Source organism: Pipistrellus hanaki (assembly GCF_964339955.1).
Source record: "Pipistrellus hanaki genome assembly, chromosome: 3".
NCBI classification, from domain to species: domain Eukaryota; kingdom Metazoa; phylum Chordata; class Mammalia; order Chiroptera; family Vespertilionidae; genus Pipistrellus; species Pipistrellus hanaki.
The window spans coordinates 80275206-80302577 of NC_140505.1; the positions used below are offsets into that span (position 1 = coordinate 80275206).

The 27372-nt window shown below is 39.7% G+C and overlaps 1 protein-coding gene across 4 annotated transcripts in view; it reads left to right on the forward strand.

Annotated features, from left to right (window-relative positions):
• RNASEH2B (ribonuclease H2 subunit B) overlaps positions 1 to 26850 on the forward strand; it is a 66190-nt gene extending 39340 nt beyond the window's left edge. Inside the window, exons 8-11 of one of the 4 annotated variants that reach the window (XM_084879473.1) lie at positions 5702 to 5783; positions 7473 to 7515; positions 14858 to 14938; positions 17863 to 18289. In XM_084879473.1, coding sequence (XP_084735599.1) covers positions 5702 to 5783; positions 7473 to 7515; positions 14858 to 14938; positions 17863 to 17970 — 314 coding nt within the window. In that variant the 3' untranslated portion in view covers positions 17971 to 18289. Of the gene's footprint in view, positions 1 to 5701; positions 5784 to 7472; positions 7516 to 12556; positions 14939 to 17862; positions 18290 to 24793; positions 24859 to 26795 lie in introns of those variants that run through there. The other 3 variants (XM_084879476.1, XM_084879475.1, XM_084879474.1) reach the window with 3 other exon arrangements.
• Positions 26851 to 27372: the final 522 nt, after the last annotated feature.

The window sequence follows — 27372 nt, forward strand, 5'->3', positions numbered from 1 at the left end:
GTAGCAGATCTATCTAATACATCAGTGTTTCCCAAAGTATGGTACGCGTACCCCCAGGTACGCATTGCACTGGAGTTTGGTGGGGATATGCACTGCACCGTGCTTAGCTGCACCTAATTCTACATTCTCATGAGTACGAGGGGTACTCAGCTTACGAAAATTATAGAAGGGATACACATGTGTCAAAAGTTTGGGAAACACTGTAACCCTAACAGGCAGCAGTAATGAGGAGACAAAGAAACAACCCCCAAATGAAAGAATCAAAGAATTCTCCAGAAGAAAACATAAATGAATAGAGATATCAACAATATATTAGTAAGTCAGATCTAGCAATATATTAAAAAGATCATAACTGTGACCAAGTGTGATTTATTCCAAGGATGCAAGGCTGGTACTATATTCACAAATCAATAAACATGACACATCACATAAACAAATTGAAAGACAAAAATCACATGATCATATCAATAAATGCAGAAAAACATTTGACAAAATCCAACACCATTTTTTATAAAAACTCTCAGCAAAGTGGGAATAAAGGGAGCATATTTCAACATGATAAAGGCCATATATGACAAATTTATAGCAAGCATCATACTCAGTGGGCAAAAAACTAAAACCATTTCCCCTAAGAATAGGAACAAGACAGGAATGTCTGCTTTTAACACTCTTATTCAACATAGTACTGGAAGTACTAGCCACAGCAATCAGACAAGAAGAAGAAATAAAAGACATCCAAATTGGAAAGGAAGAAGCAAAATTCTCATTATTCACAGATGATATGATATTGTACATAGAAAACTCTAAAGAATCCACACAAAAAAATACTAGATTTAATAAATTAATGTGGTAATGTAGAAAGATACAAAATCAATACCCAAAAATTGATGACTTTTTTATACATCAATAATAAATTATCAGAAAGAGAAACAAACAAAAATCCCATTTACCATTGCCACAAAAAAAATTAAGATACTATAGAATAAACTTAACCAAAGATGTAAAAGACTTGTTCTCGGAAAACTACAGGACATTAAAAAGAGATAAAAGAAGATATAAACAAGTTGAGTAGTATACTGTGTTCATTGGATTGGTAGAATCAACATCATTAAAATGTCCATACTACCAAAGGCAATCTACAGATTCAATGCAATTCCTATTAAAATACTAATGGCATATTTCACAGATCTGGAACAGATACTCCAAAAATTTATATAAAACCAAAAGAGATCCCCGTAGCTATAGCAGTCTTGAAAAAGAAGAACAGCCACAACCGGTTTGGCTCAGTGGATAGAGCGTCGGCCTGCAGACTGAAAGGTCCCGGGTTCGATTCCGGTGAAGGGCATGTACCTTGGTTGCGAGCACATCCCCAGTAGGAGGTGTACAAGAGGCAGCTGATCGATGATTCTCTCTCATAGATGTTTCTAACTCTCTATCCCTCTCTCTTCCTCTCTGTAAAAAAATCAATAAAATATTTAAAAAAAAAAAAAAAAAAAAGAGAAGAACAAAGTTGGAGGAATCACAATACCAGATATCAAGTTATACTACACAGCCACCATAATCAAAACTGCCTGGTACTAGCACAAGAATAGGCATATAGATAAATGGAACAGAACAGAGATCCCAGAAATCAACCCAGGTCATCATGCTCAATTAATATTTGACAAAGGAGATAAGAGTATACAATGGAGGAAAGACAAACTCTTTAATAAATGGTGTTGGGAAAATTAGGTAAATGCAAAAAAAAAAAAAAGGAAAAAAGGAACTAGACCACCAACTTCCACCATAAACTCAAAATGGATAAAGAACTTCAATGTAAATCAGGAAACCATAAAAATCCTAGAAGAAACCATAGGCAGCAAAATCTCAGACATCTCTTGTAGCAATACATTTATGAATACATCTCCTAGGGCAGTGATTCCCAACCTTCTTTTGGCCATGCCCTACCTAAGCATCTCTAAAATCCTGATGCCCCTTTGTGATATATAATTCTTATTATTTCTCTTCATGTGGTGGAGGAAGCCTAAAAGGCCATAAACTTGGTCTAAACAAGCTTCCAGAGAACATGTCCAGGAAAGAGAAAACTAAAAGAACAAAAGGACAGTTGAAGTACTGATGAAGATATCACCTAGAAATTGTTTAAAAAATAATAACAATATGAAGTGATATGAAAAAATAGCAAATAAAGTTTCAAAGCATATAATATAGAACTGAAATGCATAAATATGACACAATATGCATTCATATACTGTATATGAGGCCCCTAGAACATAAGAAATGCAAAAAATTCACTGTTAATAACTCATTCTCGAATTGCCGCCCTTAAAAATTAAATTGCCCCCTGTGGGGGGTGTGCCCCACATTGGGAACCACTGTTCTTAGAGCAAAGGAAACTAAGGAGAAAATAAACAAAAGGGACTACATCAAAATAAAAAGTTTCTGCACAGCAAAAGAAATCAACTGCCGAGGTTCTTGTCCCAGCCTTATCAGAGAAAGGGGCTGATGTGTAGATTCAAGGATTCCAATGACGAAAGATAATTTTGAAAGGTATTGGGTGTCAGAAGATCTTCAGCTAAAGAAACTGAAGCTACCTCTTGTCTAAGGACCTCTTGCTATTTATTAACACAATTTGTCCTATGGCAGTGGTCAGCAAACTCATTAGTCAACAGAATGGCAAACCGTGGCATGTGGCTCAAGAGCCGCAGTTTGCTGACCACTATCCTAAGGCAAGGTGGACATAATACACTTCAAAGGGTAAGATTTCAAAGGATACAGAAGCATTGTCAGTTTGGGGAATAGCCTACAGCTGTTCAGTGTTCGGCCATCAGGAGGCAATAAAATGCTCTGAGCTGTCTGGCAGCAAGCAGTTGTCCTATTTAGGTTTGGGGGAGATGTCCTCAGCCATCCCAGATGATTCAAGGCTGCTGGCATGCTGGAATTGGCTTCTGGCAATCAACAAAATGAAAAGGGAGCCCACTGTATGGGAGAATGTATTTGGCAATGATACGTCTGATAAAGGGTTAATATCCAAAATAAATAAGGAAGACATGCAACTTAACAGAAGGAAGACAAACAATTCAATTAAAAAATGGGCAAAAGACCTAAATAGACATTTTTCAAAAGGGGACATACAGATGGCCAATAGGCATGTTCAAAGTTCACTGATTATCAGAGAGATGTAAATTAAAATGACAATGAGGTATCACCTCACACCTGTCAGAATGACTACCATCAACAAATGACAAGTGCTGGCAAGGATGTGAAAAAAAGGAAATCCTGGTACACTGCTGGTGGGAATGCAGACTGGTGCAGCCCTTATGAAAAACTGTATGGAGTTTCCTCAAAAACTTAAATATGAAACTGCCATTTGATCCAGTGATCCCACTTCTATGAATATATCCTAAGAAATCAGAAACACCATTCAGAAAGAATGAGTGCACCTGTACATTCATAGCAGCACAATTTACAATAGCTAAGCTCTGGAGACAGCCCAATGCTCATCAGTAGATGATTAGATAAAAAACTGTGGTACATTTATAACATGGAATACTATGTAACATTAAAAAAGAATTGCTTACCCTTTAAGATCGCATGGAAGGACCTGGAGAGCATCATGCTAAGTGAAAATAGTCAGAGAAAGGGAAGTATTAGATGATCTTATTTATATATGAAATCTTAACAAAGTAAACTGATGAACTGAGTGGATCTAGAGGCATGGAAGCATGAATATGGAATCTCAGAGAGAAGGCAGGGAGGGTGGGTGTGTAGGAGGTAATCACCCAAAGACCTTGTATGCATATATGCATAACCCATGGATACAGACAGTGGGGTGGTGAGGGCCTGGGGTGGGTTTGGTGGAGGGGGTCAATGGGAGAGTAAGGGAACATATGTAATACTTTCAACAATAAAGATTAAAAAAAATAAATAAATACAAAATGAGAATTTGTAGTCTCAGAAGTGGACGGCTATTCCAGGTCACCATCTTTGCTAGGAGGCCAGGTCGTCTGCTCCCAGTACAGTGTTTTTATTAATCTCTACTAGTAAGTATAAGAATATATTGCAATTTAGTCTCCCAGCCACTCTTTGTGCTAGTTCCTTTTTCAAGATCTTTAGCTTAATGTGCTACCAGAAGAAGCAAACAAAGGATATGATGACATTTTTAAAATTGCTTTGTCCATTCATGACTCATTGAATAATTGCTAGCTCAGAATCATGAGCACATTTTGAGAAGTGTTCCATTTCTACCTTAGCAGTAAAAATATCTTACTGAAGACTTTTTGAGATCAGGTGATTCAAGAAGCAGACACTTTCTAACAAATACTGAGGCAAATTGTTACCTTAACTTGAAGGTAGAAGAGAAAGAAAAAAAGAAGCTAATAAATGTCTTAGCAATAAACCTGGATATTGATAGTTTATATCCCAATGTGATTATTCCATCTTATGGTTAAATTTTATTATACCTCGTATAAAATACTAAATTAAGGAACAAGGCTTTAAAACAGATTTTATTGTCTTATGTAACTGCATTTAATTAACACTCAGTGCCAAGGATCCAAATGCTTTAAAATCAATCTGCTGAGTTTAGTTTTTGTTTGTTTGTTTGTCTTTTGCATTTTATTAGGTTGGAAGAATATTCTTTACACTGAGCGGCCAGATTATTATTATCTCTGAACGCATAATAATCTGGCCACTCAGTGTATAGCCTATATAATAAAAGGCTAATATGCAAATTGTCCCCTTGACCAGTAGTTTGACCAGCAGGCAGGCCAGCCAACCGTCCATGTCCCCTCCCCCTGGCCAGGCTGGCCAGACCCTACCCATGCACAAATTCATGTACTGAGCCTCTAATATATATACACACATACCCACACATACATACCCCACACACACACACACACACACACACACACTCTGAGTGGCCAGATTATTATGCATTCAGAGATCATAATAACCTGACCACTCAGTGTATAATATTTTTTTTAATATATTTTATTGATTTTTACAGAGAGGAAGAGAGAGGGATAGAGAGTTCGAAACATAGATGAGAGAGAATCATCGATCAGCTGCCTCTTGCACACCCCCTACTGGGGATGTGCCCACAACCAATGTACATGCCCTTTGACCGGAATTGAACCTGGGACCTTTCAGTCCGCAGGCCAACGCTCTATCCACTGAGCCAAACCGGGTCTGGCTCAGTGTATAATAAAGAAATAGTATGCAAATTGACCATCACTCCTAGCACACAAGATAGCCACCCCCATGTGCTCAAAGATGGCCGCCCCCATGTGGACACAAGATGACCGCTACAAGATGGTTGTCAGAGTAGGGCAATTTGGGGGGACCAGGCCTGCAGGGGAGGGCAGTTGGGCAACAAAATCATATTGTTATAGCTTATTTTTAAACTTTATTTGTATTCAAGGGCCTCAACTATGAAAACAACCCAGAATTTGGGTTTTATCTGTAATTTAGTGGACATCTACTGTGTTGTACTTATATTACATGATCATATCTTGGATATCTTATATATTCATCCATCATATCACCTCACTACTCTGACATCCCCATTTTACATATAAGGAAACAGGTGAGAAGCTTGAGTTTTTAAGGCCAGAAAGAGTAAGAATTTGAACTCTGATCAATTTGGCTTTAAATCTTTCATAATTATTACTATAATTTTTTTTTATGCTTCTGTTTCTTTCAGAGGACTATATTCGTTATGCCCATGGCCTGATATCTGATTACATCACTAAAGAATTAAGTGATGACCTATCTAAATATTTAAAGTGAGTATTGTTCATCTTCAATCATAATTAAGAAGTACCTTTTCACTTCTTGGTGTTCCAGAAATATTATTTCTTTATGGTTTATCATATCACTGTTTCTGATAAGAGATAATTTTGTCATAGAATTATGTCATAAACTCTCTGGTTTGGAGTTGATTTTTAATGGACATTCCTTGATTAAAATGAATTGATTTAGTGGATACTAATTGGGAAAACATGTGTCAGAATTGGAATTATGGGTTGGTGTGATTTTAGACAGTGAACTATGTTACAATTTTATTCCTTCTTAGACTTAATAAGTGTGGTTCTTTTGATCATTTTAATAGAAATAAAAGTGGCAAAGAAAATAGGTGGTGTGTAGAATATTTTTGAAAGTTACATTAAAGATTTGTACCATTTTCATTAGATGTTGAAATTGGAATTGTCTGAACTAAAAAATAAGATGTTCACTGAGTAACTTTATTATACCCAGTACTTGGAATCCAGAAAAGGAAAAAATAGAGTCTTGTGTCTTTAAGGACAGAAGGGTTTATGAATGACTTCATTTATGTTCCTTTATAATATAAGACTTTACCTTTAAAAAACATGTTTTTTTCCCTAGGTTTAGGTAATTGTTTTTCAGATTTCATGTGTGTGATGAGTTAATGTACTTTCTCATTCCTATAATTAATTACATTTTCCTCCCATATATGAAGATAAGTGACTTTTTAATAGATATAGTTGCTGTTTTTAGCAAATTTAAATTTAAATTGTCCTATTTTAAAAAAACAACTAGCAGAAGTTGTTTTTTTGTGGTGGTTAAATGTGTTGAAAGCCTGCTTTAAGTCGATAACCATATTCTTCTGTTTAATATTTCCCTATTTTACTTAGTCGCTCCTTATCTAGTTATATTCCTTATGTTTTTGTACTCCATTATATTTCACATTCCTTTCTTTCAACTAAAATTTTTAAGTTAAGATTTAGGGAGAAATATATGTCAATTAAACTTCTCTCTGGTGGAAAAAAGGCAAATTTTGTATGGCTTTTTGTCAACGGTTAATATAATTTTAACTTTTAAATATGTGCTAGATTCATTATTTATGAAAAAGAAATACTACAATGCCAAAAATGCAAATTTATGGAGGCGAAAGAAAAGCAATTTGATTTCAACAAGTGAGTTCTAATTTTATTTTTTAGTTCAGACAATTCCAATACAAGGAATCTGTGAAATGAAGATTTATTGATTGATTTAAGTTTTGTAATTTATTTATTATTATTATTATTATTATTATTATTATTATTTTTTAATCTTCACCCAAGGATATTTTTCCATTGGTTTTTAGATAGAGTGGGAGAGAGAGGGAAAGAAAGAGAAAAATATTGATGTGAGAGAAACACATTGATTGCCTCCTGTATGTGCCTTGACCAGGGCCTGGGCCAGGGAGGAGCCTGCAACCGTGATACTGGAATCGAACCCGGGACCTTCCAGTCTGCAGGCCAATGCTCTATTCACTGGGCCAAACCAGCTAGGGCAAAGATTTATTCATTTAGATAAATTTCATTCTTTACACTGCATTGATTGTACATTAAAGTATATAGAGGTGAAGCTGTCAGAAGAAAGAAGACTTACTGAATCTTAAATAGGCCCAGCTTTTCTGTTTGCTTATCTATGAAAAACCAAGACTAGAAATCTTATTTTTCACTCTGTAGGCTTCCAGAATATTCAGCTTCGCTGCCAAAACCTCCATCAAAGGTAAGAAGCTATGACTAAGATATCTTGGAGAACTTGGAAAAATGTTTTACTTTTACCACATACATTTACTTTGCTGTAGTTTACCAGGCTTACCGGTTAATAGTGCAGAATTTGTAATCAAAGAAAACATGATAATTTCAAGAGAAACATCAAAAGTGCTTTATTCAAAGTAATGTCCATCACTAGCTACACATCTTTCAGGTAATTTATAGATCCCGTCCCAATAGAACTTTTCTTGTTTTGAAGCAAACCATTCAGAGACCCAATTTTCCACTTCTTCATACGTTTTGAAGTGCTGCTCAGAAAGTGTGTGTGCCATCGATCAGAACAAGTGGTAATCTGAAGGAGCAAGGTCTGGTGAATACAGTGGGTGGGTTAATACTTCCTGGGCAAGATCTTTTAAGTGTCTTTAACTGGTTTTGAAGTGTGTGATAGTGCATCATCATGAAGCAAAATTACTTTGCCGTGTCTTCTGGCACATTCTGGTCATTTCACGATCTAAGCTTGGTTCAAATTGATTATTTTGTCAGTAGTGATCGGTTTCACAGCTCATAATACATCACACCTTCCTGATCCCACCAAACGCAGAGCATTGTCTTCTTTCCCAAGCATTTTGGCCTTGCAGTCAATATTGATGGTTGACCTGGATCAACCCATTATTTTGTGCATTTGGGATTCTCAAAATAAATCCACTTTTCATCACCAGTCACAATTCTATGCAAAAAATACTTTATTTCGTGCCCTTGAAGCGACATTTTACTGATGACTTTTCGGTTTTCCATTTGCCTTTTGTTCAGTTGATGTGGGACCCATTTTCCTTCCTTTAAAATCTTTCCCATTGCTTGTAAACAATTGGAAATTGTTTGCAGACCCATCTTCATCCATTAATGCTTGTAATTGCTAGTCTTCAAACTTTTTCTGTTGACCTGGACATTCTTAGTCTTCACATCAAAATCATCACTTTTAAAGCATTTAAACCAGCATTCACAAGTATTTTGAGAAGGAGCATGTTCACCATTAGCTTCCCAAAGTATTATATATGATAACTTTCAGCAGCACTTTTCTTCAAAATAAAATAATAAATTAAAACTTCCTGCAAATGCTCTTTTTTTGGCATGAAATTCAACATTTTTAATTGTAAAAACATCTGTGATGTTCACACCTTCAGCAAATTTGACATATTAAGTTTTGAAGCTTCCTGCCAATACAACAAAATAGCATACATATCAAATCACATATATATCAACATATGTGTAACTCCATCTATTGAAAAAAATCCACATTATTAACAGGTACACCTGGTATTTTAAAGCATTCTAAATCTATCTTTCATGGAGTGATGTTAAGCGGAATAAAGATTGTACTAGGCTCGCCAAAAAAAATTTTTTTTTTTTTATAGATTTTACCTGAATAATAACGTACTGTCAAAACTCAAATAAGAGTTGGTTAGCCAGATACCTATATAAAAATATAGTAGATGTCCTATCTAATAAAGAGGGAATATGCTAATTGACCCTCATGCCATTGCAAAGATGGCAGAGCCCACAGCCAATAAGGAAGGAATATACTAATTGACTGCCATGCCCTCAAAGATGGTGGCACCCACAGCCACAAGATGGCAGCCCCAGTCCCCTCTGCCCTGCCGAGGCAACAGGTGCGTGGCACAGCAAGGCCCACCCTCAGGCGGGTCCAGCTGCTCTGCACACCTGACTCTGGAGTCCCCAGTCCTCTCAGTCCCCCATCCACCCAAGGCCAGCCCAAAGCACAGGCAAGCCTCGGATGTCAGCTACCCAGCCACTGGGGGCCGGCTTGAGGAACGATGAAATGACTGAATAAGCAGGCTGCGTGGGGCAACCAGGCCACAGGGGGTTAGTGAGGGACAAACAAATGACTGAACATGAAGGCTGCATGGGGTGACCAGGCCTGCAGGGGATCATGAGGGGTGACCAGGTTAGTAGGGGTGGTGCAGTTGGGGGCAACCAGGCCAGCAGGGGGAGGGGCAGTTTAGGGCAATTAGGCTGGCAGGGGGGGCAGTTAGGGTCAACCAGGCTGGCAGAGAGGGGTAGTTGGGGCCGACCAGGCTGGCAGGGGGTGGGGCAGTTAGGAGTACCAGACTGGCAGGAAGGGGGCAGTTGCGAGTGACCTAGCCCACAGTGGGGGGCAGTTAGGGGTGATCAGGCCAGCACACAGAGGCATTGAGGGGTGATCAGGTTGGCAGGGGGGGCAGTTAGGGGTGACCAGGTAGACAGGCAGGTGAGCAATTAGGAGCCAGCGGTCCAGGATTATGGCAGTCAGACATCCCCCACGGGGTCCCGGTGGAGAGGGTGCAGGCTGGGCTGAGGGGACCTCCCCCTCCATGCACGAATTTTGTGCACCAAGCCTCCAGTTTATGTATAATATTTATCTGTTAGTGGAAAGCCTTTCCCTTTTTCAGATGTTCTCAAACTGCCACCCCTAGCTCCTCTGCACTGTGGGCCGCAGCTGTGTTTGTCTCCGGATTGGAGAGTAGAGAAGTCAGTCACACACCACACTGGGTGGCACACTGTGGCATCCAGTCCGGCCTGACCTCTGAGACAGGGCAGTAGACACACATGCCAGTCTGTCACTGGGGCCGTTCTCTTGCCAGCAAAATAGCAAATGCCGTAAAGTGACATACTGTGGATGTTGAACAACTTTCCTTTTTCCCTGCCTTCAAGTTGCCAACATTCTCAGGACTTTTTTGTATCATGTCCTGTTTGGAGGTAGTAGTAGCTATAAAAACATTTATTACTTTGATTTTTAGAAAGGATGGAAAATTTACAGTACATCAGTGGGAGTTGTGGGCCATTTTCAGCCGATTATCAAAGGAGGTTTATCTTTCACTCTCTGGGGGAATAGCATTGGACAGAAGTCAAACCACACTTCAGTCCAGTGGTCACTGTCTGAAAATGGTGCTAGGGGTCATTGACATAATTGTCTAACTGAGAGGACAGGTGTGTTGGTGTCTTTCTTATTTCTTTTTCTCCAAAACTAAGAATATATCTTTCCCGGAAATATCCATCTTTTTTGGTAACTAAGAGATTATTTATGAATGGCTCTGAACCTATTCTTGAAGCTTTTAGCCTTTGATTCTGTCTAGGGTGATATGTTTCATAAGTTTACTCTTCTTAGATCCAGTTTTATGTTTTCTTGTTTTAATTTCCAAAATGAAAGCTGTTTGTAATTTCTTCATTTATGATTTTGGCGAGGAGTCAGCAAACTTATCCAGTAAAGTCTAAGTCTGTATTTAGTTAGTATTTTAGGCTTCATGAAGCAGGTGATCTCTGTCACAGCTACGCCACTCCGCTGTTAAAGGTGCAAAGACAGCCACATACAATTCATGGTGAACCAGTGCGCTGTGTTCCAGAAAACGTCACTAATGAAAGCAGGTGGCCAGCTGGATTTGGCCCGTGGACAGTATTTTACAAAGCCTCAATTTAGGTCTTGGCATCCTGCTTCTCTTAAATTTCAGCCTGGCCTCCTGAGTTATTTTAGCTGCTTTTCGAGGTCTCCTCCTCTATTGTGTCTTCCTGGGGCTCCCGTGTGCACAGTGCAGACTGCACTGGGTGAAGAACCACATTTGAAACAAGCATAGGACAATGTCTTCTGCTAGCTTTCCTGTCCAGGATTTTATTGATTTTTATTTTTTTTATGGTAATTTAGTATATTGTTTTCAGAAAATACATTCTAATGGCTCATAGATATCTTTGTATCTGTGGTGTAATCGATAGCATGGAGCCATGTTTTGCATTACTTTCTTACTATCATATGTGTGCCTCTGTTGAACCTTAGCTTCCAGCCCCCATCCTCTCCCATTTTTTTTAATTAACACTGTCAGCTAGCAGAGCCTAAGGCAATCAGTGGATTTGGAGATGTTCCTGTTTCTTCTTGCAAATCATTTGTAAGAATGATAAGACCAACCCATCCTAGCATTAATTCTGGTGGTCCTCTGCCCTTTGCTCTTTTCTCCCAGAGCTGTACCCATTTAGTCAGACAGTTTGTTACCAACGTGTATACATCTTTCTGAGTCACTTTTTTTTTTTTCTGAAACAATCCCGAAATCTAGAGGCCAGTTAGTATTTTAGGCTTCATGAAGCAAATGATCTCTGTTGCAACCACTCAACTCCATCCAGTCTTTTAAATAACAACGACAACAAAAATAAGTCAGTACAACAATTATGGATTTGTTTGGTTTTTCAATATATTCAACAATGTGCTGGGAATAACATGAAACCTAGCTATGTGCAGAGACTATCACCATTTTCTTTGTCGTAAGTACTTACAACTGGTGTCTTGTATGATAGAGAGCTGATAAAGCACCTAAACAAGTCAGTTATCTTTTTATATTTTTAATATTTATAAGGAAATATCTGTCATCTAAATGTCTTGCCATTTTTATTTGAATTATCAGTGAAAAGCAAGTAAGCCCATATGTTTATGACATCACCCGTATTAGAACATTTTGCCATAGGAGAAAAGCAAACATCCTCAGAATCTTAAATTTTTTTCATTGTGAAACTATTATAGCCTTCATCATCACCTATGCATTCTACTCTCCCAGTTGAAGATAAAATGTGCATCACCTAAACACGTCTTAATTTTAGTAGAAACATGTATTCTTAAGAATGTTGCTTGATCACTTACATTCACTTTGCTGGTACATAGTTCATACATGATAAACTTTTTCTTTTGAAGAAAAGTTTTTTTCTTTTGAAGATTCATTTCCTAGAGGTTGTGGTCAAGAGCTTTTCCCCATTATGTGACATATTCCCAGATGCCCCTCTGTTAGTTCCAGTGAAGAATTTCAAGGATGTTGTTTTATCCCCTGATATATATGGGTTGTGGCATCTTTTAATGCCCTCCCAGTTCTGTGTTTAGCAAAAGCTGGGGTGCGAAGAGTGATGCTGGGAATAAATATGTATTTCCTAGGGTGGATCCATATTGGGTCTTGTCAACCTGGTGTCTACAAAGAGCTTGAAGATCTTCAAAAAATTTTTTTCTTTTCTTTATTTTATTACTACAGGCCCGGTGCATGGAATTCATGCACGGGGGTGGGGAGGTCTGTCAGCCCAGCCTGCACTCTCTCCAATCTGGGACCCCTCGAGGGATGTCCAACTGCCCGTTTAGAGGGTAGTCGGACATCCCTCTCACAATCCAAGATGGCTGGCTCCCAACTGCTTGCCTGCCTGCCTTCCTGATTGCCCCTAACCGCTTCTGCTTGCCAGCCTGGTCACCCCCTAACCACTTCCCTGCCAGCCTGTTTGTCCCTAACTGCCTTCCCCTGCAGGCCTGGTTCCCCAACTGCTCTCCTCTGCAGGCCTGGTTCCCTCCTAACTCCCTTCCATGCAGGCCTGGTCACCCCAACTTTCCTCCTCTGCCAGCTTGGTCACCCTTAACTGCCCTCCCCTGTAGGCTTGATTGCCCCCAACTGCACTCCCTTGCAAGTCTGGTCCCTCCCAACTACCCTCCCCTGCTGGCCATCTTGTGTCTACATGGGGGTAGGATCTTTGACCACATAGGGGCAGCCGCCTTGTGTATTGGAGTGATGGTCTATCTGCATGTTACTCTTTTATTACATAGGAGAGAGGCCTGGTGCACTGGTGGGGGCTGGCTGGTTTGCCCTGAAGGATGTCCCAGATTAGGGTAAAGGTTCCCTTGGGGTGTGGGGCAGACTGGGCTAGGGGCCTATAGTGGTTTGCAGGCCAGCCACACCCCTTGACGACCCAAGTGGAGGTCCTGGTATCTGGGGTTTATCTATCTTCCACAATTGAAACTTTGTAGCCTGGAGCAGAGCCAAGCCTTCTGCTTGTTCCGTGGTGGCAGCCATTTCTGTTTGGATTTATGTATCTTCTGTCATTGAAACTTTGTAGCTTTGAGTGGAGGCCTAGGCCTGCAAGGGCAGGCAGGAAGCTTGGCTTCCTCCATCGCTGGGAAAACCCAAGCATCCCTCCTGCTCTCTGTGACCGTAGCCATCTTGGTTGGGTTTATTTGCATATTTGCTCCTGATTGGCTGGTGGGCATGGCTTGTGGATATATCGGAGTGATGGTTAATTTGCATATTACTCTTTTATTGCCGTATTTTTCGGACCATAAGACGCACCGGACCATAAGACGCACCAGTTTTTAGAGAAGGGAAATGAAGAAAAAAAGATTCTGAAACAAATAGTGTCCTAAAATATTTTATGTGCATTAAAACCCAACATCACAGTCATAAACACATGTAATCAACCCTGTAAAGTAAACAGCAGCATTTAGAACCATTTTAGAGCCGGGCAAGCACACAGAGACCACACAGAGCTGGGCAAGTAAAAAAACTTTTTTTTTACAGTATATGTGTAGGCTATATTTGGACCATAAGACGCAGGGACTTTTTCCCCCCGCTTCTGGGGGAAAAAAAGTGCGTCTTATGGTCCGAAAAATACGGTAGATAGGATTATTTTTTTCTTCACCATTTATTCCCCCTATACCTGAAGATCTGTAAAATTCTGAGTTGGGATCTCTGTGTAATCAATACTCTATGCTGAAGACTTATCAGCCCTGCTTATGTGCCCTTTACATAATAAATGTGGCATGATTCCTCTAGAATGTGAACATTAAGGCTAAGTTTAGCTCTTGACAAGATTCTCACACTCATTGGTACAAAATGCACATGTGAAAGGGGAAAACACAAAGTAAATGTCAACTTAGTTGCATTGTGCCTAATGGAAAAAGCACTTGTACAGAAATTGAAATCTCACCCTATGTCCTCTGCTCAGTGGCCTTAAGATTTTTGTTTAACATCTCTGTGCTTCCTTCTTCCTCTGACTGCTTGCTTTGTGAAATTGTTCTTACGTGATAAAATGAGATTATTGAATTGAAAGGAGGTAACAACATGAAACTATATAAAGATGATAATAAGTGCTGTTTCTAAATGGACATTACACCAGCCCAGGAGGTGAATGAAGTGTAGTTTCTAGCTGACCACCTTAAAGAAAATTCTAGTCTTTGCTTTTGTGCCTTCATTCACCCCCTTAAACTTTCCTGGAAGTCAGCAGTCTCTGTCCCTAGTATATGTAAAATATGTGATTAATACCCTAGAGACTGGGACTAGGACTTTCTTACTTATATCCCCCATTATCAAGACTGTTCCTCAGAAGGGCTGTGTGGCTTAGTTCTCTAGATAATCAGCAAAATGTAAAGGAGCTTGTTAAAGAAAAAAGCCATTTGCAGGGTCAGTTGCTTAATTTGGCCTTAGTGTGGGACCAAATTCCACATTGGTTCTTTTTAAATTGATTGATGTGTTAAGGTGGCATTTTACACCATTTCACTACTCTAACATTTGCAGAAGGTAAAGTTATCAGATGAGCCCGTAGAAGCAAAAGAAGATTACACTAAGTTTAATACCAAAGATATGAAGACTGAAAAGGTATGTGTGTCCAGACATAGTGGCATACACTTGGACTCAGTGAGTGATGCTGCATAATTGTATGCTATTGTGATTTTACAATTCTTCTGTTTTTTGTCAATCCTCACTCGAGGATATCTTCCATTGATTTTTTTTTAGAGAGTGAAAGGGATGGGGAGAGACAGAGAGAAATATCATGTGAGAGGTACATTGATTGGTTGCCTCAGGCACATGCCCTGACCAGAAACAACATACATGCCCTTGACTGGAATCAAACCCAAGACCCTTCAGTCCACAGGTCAACATTCTATCCACTAAGCCAAACTGGCTAGGGCTGATTTTATAATTTTTTATTTTCTTTAAAATATTGATTTTTTACAGAGAGGAAGGGAGAGGGATAGAGAGCCAGAAACATCAATGAGAGAGAAACATTGATCAGCTGCCTCTTGCACACCCCCTATTGGGGATGTGCCCGGAACCAAGGTACATGCCCTTGACCAGAATCAAACCTGGGACCTTTCAGTCGGCAGGCTGTCGCTCTATGCACTTAACCAAACCCGTTTCGGCAACTTTGAGTGAATTTAACATGGTTTCCTATAGTCTGTGGTGGTGGCTGTTTCCCAGTAGGGCGGTGCAGGAGGCAGCTGGTCAATGTTTCTCTCTCATCGATGTTGCTCTCTCATCGATGTTTCTAACTCTGCCTGCTTGCCCCTAACCCCTCTTTTGCTGGCAGGGGAGGATGTCCCTAACCACTGTCTCCTGCCAGCCTGATCATCCCTAACTGCTCCCCTACCAGCCTGATTGCCTTTAACCACCTCTGCCTCAGCCCCTGCCACCGTGGCTTTGTCCAGAAGGAGGACCAGATGACTGAAAGATTTTTGGTCAACCCGGTCTAATTAACATATTACCCTTTTATTAGTATAGATATAAATAAAATGCTTTCCAAAAATGTAGTAGAAATTTGTACTCCTAACCATTATTCCTGATGAGTATTCATCTTCCATTCTTGACAACACTGAGTATTATTTTTATTCTTAAAAATGTTTGCCTGTATAGTTAGGCTACATTTTTTTTTTAATATATTTTATTGATTTTTAACAGAGAGGAAGGGAGAGAGATAGAGAGCCAGAAACATCGATGAGAGAGAATCATCGATCAGCTGCCTCTTGCACACCCCCTACCGGGGATGTGCCCGCAACCAAGGTACATGCCCCTGACCGGAATCGAACCTCGGACCTTTCAGTCCTCAGACCGACGCTCTACCACTGAGCCAAACCGGCTTCGGCTAGGCTACCTTTTTTGAACTATAAAGTTAGTTGTATTTTTCAATGCTTATTGGCCATTTGCATTTAGGCCTGTTTTTATATTAGGATAGTAATGTTTTCCTTGTTCATTTGTAAGAGCCTGTTCTAAATTGAGCCTGTTCTATTCATACTTTTCATAACATATAAGGAAGGTACAAGAATTTTCAAATTTGTGTTCAGCCTTTTCATTTTTAAAGTTTTTAAGTTTTTCTCAGGATTGAATATAGAAATTACTCTTTATGATTTTTCTCATTATTTTTATGCTTAGAAAGACCTTGCCTATCCCAAAATCGAGTTAACTTCCACTTAGATTTTCATATTTTTCTCCCCTTATAATATAAAGTTTTTAAATAAATTTTATTCTGTATATATAATTTATCTGAGCTTGTGATATCAAGGGATAATCTAATTTAAGATATGGCTAAATACCTGGTGATCTCCATGGTTTCTGTAAGCAGGGGTATTTTTGAGATTCTCTGTGAGAAGTATTTCTGCCCCACACTTTTAACTGCCCATTGTATCTCCTAGGGCAGCAGTGGCCAACCGATGGGTGGTCCATGAGGTCCTAAAGGTTGTTGACTGCTGCTCTAGGGCATAGCACCAGTGAGATAACAGGATGTCAGTTAAATGCAAGGGGTGACTTATCTCAGAGACTGACACTAACCCTACTGAATTATAAGTGACAGAATGTAAGAAGCAAAAGTTCAGGGATCATGTATTGTGTCCTAAAAGATACTTTGGCAATAACTTTGTCTCACAGTTCCCAGAAAGGCAGCTGATTTTTTTTTTTTCTTTGCTGATTCCTATTATTTATGCTTCTGTTGAACAAGTGATGCGTCAAAATAAAATCGGCTGCTATTTACCTTCTGCTAGACATGTCACAAAAAGAAAACAAAACTAAAAAAACAAAACAAAAAAAAAAACCAGTGACAAGGAAAAGAGAGCAATTTACATAGCAGAGATATTTAGAATCAGCTTTTTTAAAAGAATTTTGTTATTAGAGGGGAAAATAGGCCAGCTATTTTTTGAATATGGTAACATTTTCTTAAATTAAAAAAAATTAATTTTCTTAAAATCTTTTGAATATGGTAACATATTCTTAAATTTATTTTTTATTGAATTTATTGGGGTGACATTGGTTAATATCTCCTTCACCCCAAAACAAGTCTCCTTCTATTACCATATATGTTCTTGTTTTCCCTAGAGCCTCTGAATAAAATCAGATGGTAAATTGGTGTGAATTATTCATCATGTAGTAATACAAGGCTGTAATTCCTTCTCTGGCAATTGCTGCCTGTGTCAGTTCCATTGTTTGTGTTATTGCACTTAATGCACCCTCCAGAATTATTCCCCGATAGTAAAACTTCAGGAAAGGCAGCAGTTTGTCTCCCGCCTTTTCTTTTTTTTCTTTTTTCTTTTTTTTTTTTTCTTTTTTTTTTTTTTTAACATTTTATCTCTTAGGTTTGAATTCTGAATTGAAATCAGAACTTTTTAAAATTAGCACTCCCTTATGAAGCATGTCAGCAAATGCTTACTTACCTCCCTTAATGAATCTTGAGCCATGCATGGTGAGGTTTGATTTGCATGTGTGATTTATAAATGTTGCATTTGAAACAATTTTTCTCTTATTTTTGTGAACAGAAAAATAGCAAAATGACTGCAGCTCAAAAGGCGTTGGCTAAAGTTGACAAGTCTGGAATGAAAAGTATTGATTCCTTTTTTGGTGCAAAAAATAAAAAGAAAAGTTGAAAAGATTTGAAACTGAAAATGAAATCCAGCAAAAATGTTTTATCTTTTACATGTTCCACTTTTGTCCTTCTCCCATGTCGCTGTACTTCCTGACCCTAAATCACCATCCTTTGAAATAAAAAAAAAGAGCAGTTTTTAGATTCACTTGAACATTTCTTTGTATTTGAATTTTATGTTCCTGAACAAAATATGGGAAAGTAATTGTGTAACTAAATGGATTTGGACTTTGGAGTCTTCTTTGACATACTGAAAAGTAATCAAGTGACTAGAGTCAACCTCTAGGCTCTCAATTTTCTCAATAAACTGACATGTGACAATATCTGAGTGTGTGCCTGTTATTTTATACAACTTTGCCAAATGGTAGCCATAGCAATATGGCTTTCAGTATACTGAGAGAAATCAGATAGCAAAGATATCTGAAAACCTACTTTTTAAAAGCCTTTAGTTTTTGGCTTTGTTTAATGGCATTTTCTGTTTTATGATGAAAACATGTTCTTTGTAGAAAATAGAAAAAAGTAGGATGGTGACTGGCAAGAAGGTAGGGAAGGAGCGTGTATGAGAGAGTGCGGGAGCGATAGAGGAGTGTGTGGAGAGAGAGTCAGATCCTGCAGGTCTCCCAGGGGCTGCCAAGCTGGGCAGTCTTGGACGGCAAAACCCCGCTGTCACCACAAACAATCCAAGGAGGACACCACAGGCACAGAAGCCACACCACCTTGAAGAACAGAGCTGCTTGAGACTAGGAACCTAGCTTTGCCACCACCCAGTCTGGTCTCAGACGCAAACCGGAACCCTATAGCTACTCGGGTAAAAGACCTGTGACCACACTGTAGACCCAGGGACACCAGGACTCCAGGTGTGGATTCCTTTGAGTCCAGAGCCCATCCCCCGCCCTGCTGGCCCGCTGTGGCACCACCCTCTCCGTGTAGGCAGGCCTCCTGCCCACACAGGGAGGCTGAATTTGAGCCTGGGCATGCAGACTTGGGGAGCTTGTTTCCCGCAGATCGCACTCCCATGAACAGACCCCTCACCCACACAGGGAGGCTGCACTGGGTTTGAGCCTGGGTGCACAGACACAGATTTTATTTCCTGCAGTGCACACTCCCGTGACCAGACCCCAGGCACACTCAGGGCATCTGTGCCGCCTAACTTTGATTCTGGGTGAGAGCACTTGGAAGTTCGTCTCTCCAACTCAGGATGGCTGTGCACCTGGTCCCCCAAGCAGACTGGGGACCCTCATTGTCCACATGAAAGGCGGCACTGAGCACCAGTGGTCTATCTTTGAAAATGACCTGTGTGCACTTGAGAAAAACGTATATTCTGTGACTTTGGGGTGGAATGTTCTGAAGATGTCAATTAATTACATCTGATCTAGTGAGTCATTTAGGCTTGAACTCTCTCTGGTTACTTTTTGTTTATAGTATTTGCACCCTGGTGTTAGTGAGGTATTAAAGTCCCCTACTACAACTCTATTGTAGTCTATCTTTCCCTTTGGTTCTTCTTTATGTCTTTCAATTTCTTTTCTCATTATACTCATTTTCTTTTATATACTTCATTATAACTATAATAGCTGCTTAAATGTCCTTACTTGGTAGTTTCATCATCTCTCTCATTTCTGGGTCTATTTATTTTTTTATTTTGAAATATTTTCAGACTTATAGAAAAGTTGCAAAAACAACATAGAGTTTATATATACCCTTCATCTAGCTTCCTCTAACATTAACACATTACATAAGCATAGTACAACTACCAAAGCCAGGAAATTTATAATACAATATTAATTAATTTACCACCTTATTTGAGTTTTGCTTGTTTTTATACTAATCTTTTTCTGTTGCATAATTTAATCCATTAACCTATATTGCATTTATTTGTCATGGCTTCTCTTTTTTCTAATGTCTCAGAGTCTCAGTCTTTCTTTATCTTTCAGTAACCTTGGAATTTTGAAAATACAGGCCAGTTATTTTGTAAATACCCCTCAGTTTTTTTAGATACTTTGAAACTATGCTAATTTCCCATTTTTCATGTGATGATTTCATAATATCAACAATAATACTGACACTAATTAGCATTTATGTGTTTGGCACTATTATGAGCACTTTACATATAATAACTTATTTAATTCTCAAAACAGCTATAGTTGTAGGGCAGTGTGCCATAAAGTCAGGATAGTGACACCCAACATTTATATGTACAAACATCTATATTATAAAAGGCCAATGGCCGTAACACCACAATGACCGGTCACTGGTCCTCCCCTCAACCCTTACCTCCCCCTGGGGCTCTGGCAGTGTTGACATAGGGTCACAGGGTGCTGGCAGTGTCTGTGGAGTGTCCGCAGAGCGTCGCAGGGTGGAGGCAGCATCCACAGATCATGCGAGGCATTGAGGGGGAGCGGCCATGGCCCTCATGGCAGACTAGGCCTAGGGGGCTGTACATGTGCATGATTTAATCATGCGCTGGGCCTCTAGTACATATATATATATATATATATATATATATATATATATATATATATATATGTATGTATGTATGTATGTATATGTATATGTATATATATGTGTGTGTATATATGTATATATCTGTATATATCTAAATATATGTGTGTGTGTGTGTGTGTATGTGTATGCACACATACACAGGCACATATACACCAAGTGGTGTGTGTGTGTGTGTGTGTGTGTGTGTGTGTGTGTGTATGCACACATACACAGGCACATATTCACCAAGTGGCCAGATTATTATGATCTCTAAATGCATAATAATCTGGCCATTCAGTACATATCCTATATAATAAAAGGCTAATATTCAAATTGTCTCTTTGACCAGGATTTCGACCAGCAGGCAGGCTGGCCAACCACCAATGTCTACTCCACCTGGACAGGCTGACCGGATCCTACCCATTCACAAATTCATGTGTTCACAGATCATAATAATCTGGCCACTCAGTGTATACCCATGTTTTCAAACTCTTTACAGAATTTCAAACTAGAGCCTTTTTAGACTTTATCATACCAAACATAAGGATTCTTCTACTTATTCAAATCCTTTGGCCCTTTGCTTCTCTTACATTATATATTTTTTATTTTGAAGGGGAAACCTTCAAAAACTATAAGTTATAAAACTACTGTACACACACGAGCCCTCATCCTTTTCATCAAACTGTATATTTCTGAAATTAATCTCAGATTACCAACATTCTTTTTTCAGTCTGGTTTATCTTCAATTTAAATTTTCCTTGTACTTTGGCTCAGGCTCTTTCATCTTCAAAGATTTATACTTCCACACTCCCAAGGACATGCTCCTCCATCAGGTTTAATGTGGATGTTAAGTGGAATTATGTTTTGTTGATCAGGGTTTATATTTAGTGCGCTGCAGTCCATTCCTGGTATCATATTTCTCTTACTTGGGGCCTTAGCAAAGCACAAAGGCAATTTGGAATGAGAAACTAAAATATACCTGTTTACATACTAAATGTACAATGCTGTCTATATTGTATGCCCCATACATCAAAAAGTTTCGGGTTTGATTTCTAAGTCAGAGCACATACCTGTATTGCGGGTTCAATTCCCAGTCAGGGTTTGTGTGCAAAGCAGCCAATCTATGTTTCTAACATTGATGTTTCTCTCTCTCTCTCTCTCAAATCAATTTCTAAAAAAAAAAAAAAAATCATCGGGTGAGGATTAACATGAATGGGAAGGAAAGAGGGAGGGAAGAAAAAAAGAAGTAACTGGTGTAAAAAGGCCAATTTAGCCCCGACTGATTTGGCTCAGTGGATAGAGCATCGGCCTGAGGACTGAAAGGTCCCAGGTTGATTCTGTTCAAGGGCATGTACCTTGGTTGTGGGCACGTTCCCAGTAGGAGATGTGCAGGAGGCAGCTGATCGATGTTTCTCTCTCATCGATGTTTCTAACTCTCTATTCTCCCTTCCTCTCTGTAAAAAAATGAATAATATATACATATATATATATATATATATATATATATATATATATATATAGCCGAAACCAGTTTGGCTCAGCGGTAGGGTGTCGGTCTGCGGACTGAAAGGTCTTGGGTTCAATTCCGGTCAAGGGCATGTACCTTGGCTGCGGGCACATCCCCGGCAGGGGGTGTGCAGGAGGCAGCTGGTCGATGTTTCTCTCTCATCGACATTTCTAGCTCTCTATCTCTCTTCCTTCCTCTCTGTAAAAAATTAATAAAATATATTAAATATATATATATATATATATATATATATATATATATATATATATATAATGTATATCTTTTAATGGCCAATTTAAATAAGTTGGATTATACCTGGCAGTAGTCCCAGGCCCACCTTAATTCCGTGATCCCCATGAACAAGTCACCAGCATTGCTGGCCAGCAGTCATCTGTGTGAGATGAGACCTGACCATTGAGTTGTTTATGTCCTTCCCCGAGTCTCTACTTGGGGGAGCATCATCTCCTTTGTACCTGTGAGGAAATGATTTTAGAGTTATTGTAGTATCCATCGGTGCTTGCTGTGTACCTGGTCCCCCTCTAACTCTATATGGGTTATCTCATGTTTCTCTGGAAGGAAATACACCAACATGCCCATACCGGCTGTTGTGTTTTTCAGGGTATGTATTTCTTTTCTTTATTTCCCATAGATTATATTACTTTGCAGTGGAAAGAAATGCAAAGAAGTACAATTATTGAAAGTAATAAAGACTGACAAAATGCTTTGCAATTTTTAAGCATTTTCCACATGACCTTGTGTTTAATACTTCCAGAAACCATATGACACACTTGGTTTATTTTGCAGTTGAATTATTTCAGTTGAAAATGTAAAGTCAGCTTGTTTGCCTGAAGTCACACAGCTACTAGAGAACTGAGCCAGAAGTTAAATTCAGAACCTCAGACTCCCAGACTCTCTGCACCAAATTCCCCTTCGCTCTAACGTGGGCTACATCCTGGGAAGCCACACCTCGCCAGATTTGAAAGATAGCCTCTTCACCTAGGTGAGGGTTGACTTTCTCTGTTCTTAAAGTGGATCTTGCTTTACTAGCGCCATGTATCACATATTTTCTCCCAAACAGCTCTTTCTCCAGGATTAATAAAAATGTGGCCGTTTCCAGAGTAAACTGCATGGAACCTCTCCATGGAGGCAGAGAGCTCCTGTCTAGGAAGGCAGAGTGCAGGGCTGTTTCCTTGGTGTCCTTGGAAGATGCCTAAAGGGTTTGACTTTGTCTGAATAATGGGGAGAAATGATTAGATTTATACACTTTTTATACAGGGACTTATATAGTCCTCGGGGCCCTTAGGCTTACAACAAGGTTTCCTACCTTACGTTTAATAGTACTTTACAGTGTTTGCCACTGTCCCACATCAGCAGCTAGATTAATCTTTACAACAACCCGCTAAGGCGACCACGAAGGGGTTTTCTGTTTTAGAGATGGTCAAAGCGAGGCTGCACACATCGGCAGTGACAGTGCTGTGCTGCCCACTCCCCTCAGGCCCAGGCCCCTCTCCTTTTTGCCTCCTCAGAATTCTCATCCATGCCATTGATTATGTGGCTCTGTGGTCTTTTACTCTTCAGTAGACTAATTTAATTGTGAATTTTATTAAAGAAAGAAAACTCTGATTTCTTCTGCTTTATCTTCTTGCTCTACTCATAATGAATTCTGCAGGTCACTTTATCCTCAGCAGTGGTGAGCCTGAATTTTAGTAAAGCTTCTACTTAGCCGGTGCATTCACATGTCAAATATTTAACTCAGCTGTCAGCTTCTTTGCATTTACTGTGCTTTCGTTAATACATGTATTTTGATGGCCTCACGTTAATCCAGCCTGTTTGAGAAGGGATAAAAACCAAATGTGATTTACAGAGGAGTCAGCTTCTTCACAGACACTAAATGAATTGTTATCTTACTCTTGTTTTAATCAGAATATGTGAAAATTAAAGTCATGTTATTAGTTCTTTCAAAAGAAAAAAGAAGCCAAAGAATAAGCTTAGATCCATTAGTTGCTTTAAGAACGCCTGCTATGTGCCAAATGTTCTAGGCACAGGAACATAGCTGCCAACATGGCAGGCAATGTATTTGCCTTCAGGAAGTTTCTGTTCTAGAGAGCAGACAGATGGACGTGTTGGGGAGGCCTGGGCTGTGGGAAAGGCTGGGCCGGGAAGTGGACATGGCCCTGGGGATGTGGGTGGTCAGAAAGGTCTAACCTCTCACATCTTATCTCCGCTGTGGCATGGAAATCTGATTTCCATCAACTTTTTCCCCCTGGTAATTTTTAGCCTCAAAGTAAAGTATGCTTGACTTTGTACTCAGTGAGAAACCAGCTTATAGTGATTAACCTTGTTCGGTGGCATTCTTCAGAGGATAGTAGGGACTACTACTTCAGCAAGTCTATATTTATACTTTTTAAACATTGGAAGTCTCCATAAGGCTTCCTACTATTTAAAAATAATAACAAAAAAGGATCCACTTTTTAAAAAGAAAACAAAAGGGAAAGAGAACAATGGTTTAAGAATTATTTGTTAGAATATTGTTTTTGTGTGTTTCATGTATTTTCTAAAATGATAGTATTTGCTCCATAAGTTTGGGGCAACCTTAACATTATTTTGTATTTCCCTCCTTTAAACACTGGAAATAAAATGTGTTTCTTACCAACCCACTCCCCGGAGCTGTAGAAAGTCGCCAAGGAGGCCTCCACCAAAACCCCTCCCTCACCTGAGGTCCTCTCTCAGGAGCCTAAACCAGCCAGCATCGCTTTTCTGTTCTAGGAGGTGCAGATGGTGCCTGGGACTTCAGGGGACTCCTTCTTCAGGATACAACATGTTTTCCTTTTCTCTATAGGTGGCAGCACAAAGACAAAAGAAACAAGTGACAGCAAGTCCACTCAAGACTCGGCCGCTTCTCATGTAATTTTTTATTTTTTTTATTTTTTTAAATATATTTTATTGATTTTTTACAGAGAGGAAGAGAGAGGGATAGAGAGTTAGAAACATCGATGAGAGAGAATCATCGATCAGCTGCCTCTTGCACACCCCCTACTGGGGATGTGCCCGCAATCAAGGTACATGCCCTTGACCGGAATCGAACCCGGGACCCTTCAGTCCACAGGCCGACGCTCTATCCACTGAGCCAAACCGGTTTCGGCTTCTCATGTAATTTAAAGACTCTCTCAAAGGGCTACGGCTTTTACTTCTGCACTGCCTAGAAAATCACCAGGTGCCAAACATGTACATTAAAGACATAACCACACATGCTCTATTTCTTTGATCAACTGCATGGTGAGGTGGCCAGTGGCACTCCCAGAGTATGAGCCTGTCTGTAATCTGCAAAATTTAAGGCACATCACCCCTCCGCCCAGACCTGTCCTATAAAGGTGTGGATTGTTACAGTAGAGCGCTTCAGACTTCAAAATATCGGGAGAAGAAAGCTCATTGTGAAATTCAGGTCATTTCTTAAGCCTGACCACCTTGGTCTGTTCTGCTTTCTTGGGCTTAGGCAAGCATGTGGTGGATGTGTGGTGACCATGTGTGACCATGCATACATGGTGATTGTAAGTGCTAGATTCTATGCTAAAAGCTTTGATTGACTGATTTTCTATCCTTATTTTTTTTTTAATGGCTGCTTCTAATTCATAACAATACCTGAACATGTGCATTTTATTATCTGCTAGAGTTATAAACATTGCTTCATTTCTAAAAGATTTATCCAGTATGTGTATTATTACCTTTTAGAATGAGGGCATAAGATATGGGGGAAAGTTGGAGGTAGATGCCAAAAAGTAATTTCGTGTGGGGAGTTCTGACACATAGTGAACATGTGTTACCCGGTAGTGGGGGTGGAGGTTGTGCAAAAATGTTTAGGGGTTTGAGCTGGCTCATCCACTTGACATGCAAGAGGAATGGAGTAGAAGCCACACCGGTGATCCCAAGCAAGTGTAAGAGGTGATCCCAAACCTCTTGTCAGGAAATAATTTTTGTTTCTGATTATCTAACACCATCAAGTGGTAGAACCTGGTTCTGGAAAGTACTCTGTAGTTTTTGTACACACCTCCTTTCACACATACAATTTTTTAATCTGGAGCAACTTTTAACATTCTGTGCTTCTGTAGTTGATAAGTGAATTCTCTCCAAAAACCCAATTCTAGGAAGTCATTTGTGGAATTCGAGATATATTACAGGCTTTCAAGAGCACGTGCTTCCCAGAAATTACCTGTTTCAAATCTAGGCCATTTGGGTAATCAAAAGCCTGACACATGGTTCTATATACAGATGTGGAGTTAAAGTTTGGCTGCGTCTTCACCTGGCCCAGTCCCAAACACTGCCCTTGCAGGTCTCTGTATATTTAGGCCCACAGCAACTACCAACACTGGAGTTTTCCTGCTCAGTACATGGTGAGTCCGTAAACAAACTGGACCACATCTCAAGCAGGAGAGCTGCTAGTGCGATAGCTGTCCCTCATCTCCCTCCTCCAGGAGGACTCACCTCTGGGAAACCTCGGGGTGGCACCATGCTCCCACATGTGTGAGGCTCCCCCGGGTGAGACGGCTTGCTGGGACAGTCCTGCATCTTCTGCAGGCTCCATTTATCAACGGTGTCAGCCCTCTGCCGGCCTCTCTCTGATGTTAGGACTCTTCCATGATAAATACGTACTACTATTATGTTAATACAGGAAAATAGTTCATTTATGTCATTAGTTTTTCTCAAAATTATAATTTAAAAAAGTCTTACGTCTCATTTAGTAAATTTCTTGGAGGAAGAATCTGTTTTACTGTTCTGTGCTTGGTATTCAAGTGGATGCTGACCAAGTACTATCAGTAATCAAATAATTGTTCTTTTATCCTCAGACACTTAAAGATTCCAGACCTCTGCTATTGATTCCTTGACTTCCCTTTCCTGGTCAAAAAGATGTGTTTTGCTTTAAATTGTGTGTGTTTGACATGAGTATAGACGGTGAAGTGAATTAATTTTGCTTTGAAGATTTACTAGGAGCCTTAGAGATCATTGCAAATACTCTGGGGTATTTCACCACCATACCTGAGAAGTACTATTCCTGTCTATAAAACTCAGGTGAGACAAAAAGCAGGACTGAAAGGAGAGAGCAGGAAATAAGGTTTCACATTTGTTACTATGCAGCCTTTGCTGCTGTTGTTTTTTCTTCTAGCAGATAGTGACCAAATTGTTCAACTTTACAACAATAACTGAATCGCTGTGCACACGCACACACACGTGCGCGCGCACGCACACACACACACACACACACACACACGCACACGCACACGCACACACACCCAGCTTCCCGTGAAACCTGTCTGCTGAAGCCTCCTCCCCACGATCTCTGTGCCATGCCACGATCTCTGTGCCAAGGACTTTTTAGGTCCTTGTTGCATCCTGCCTACTCTGGCTACATGGCCTTTATTTACT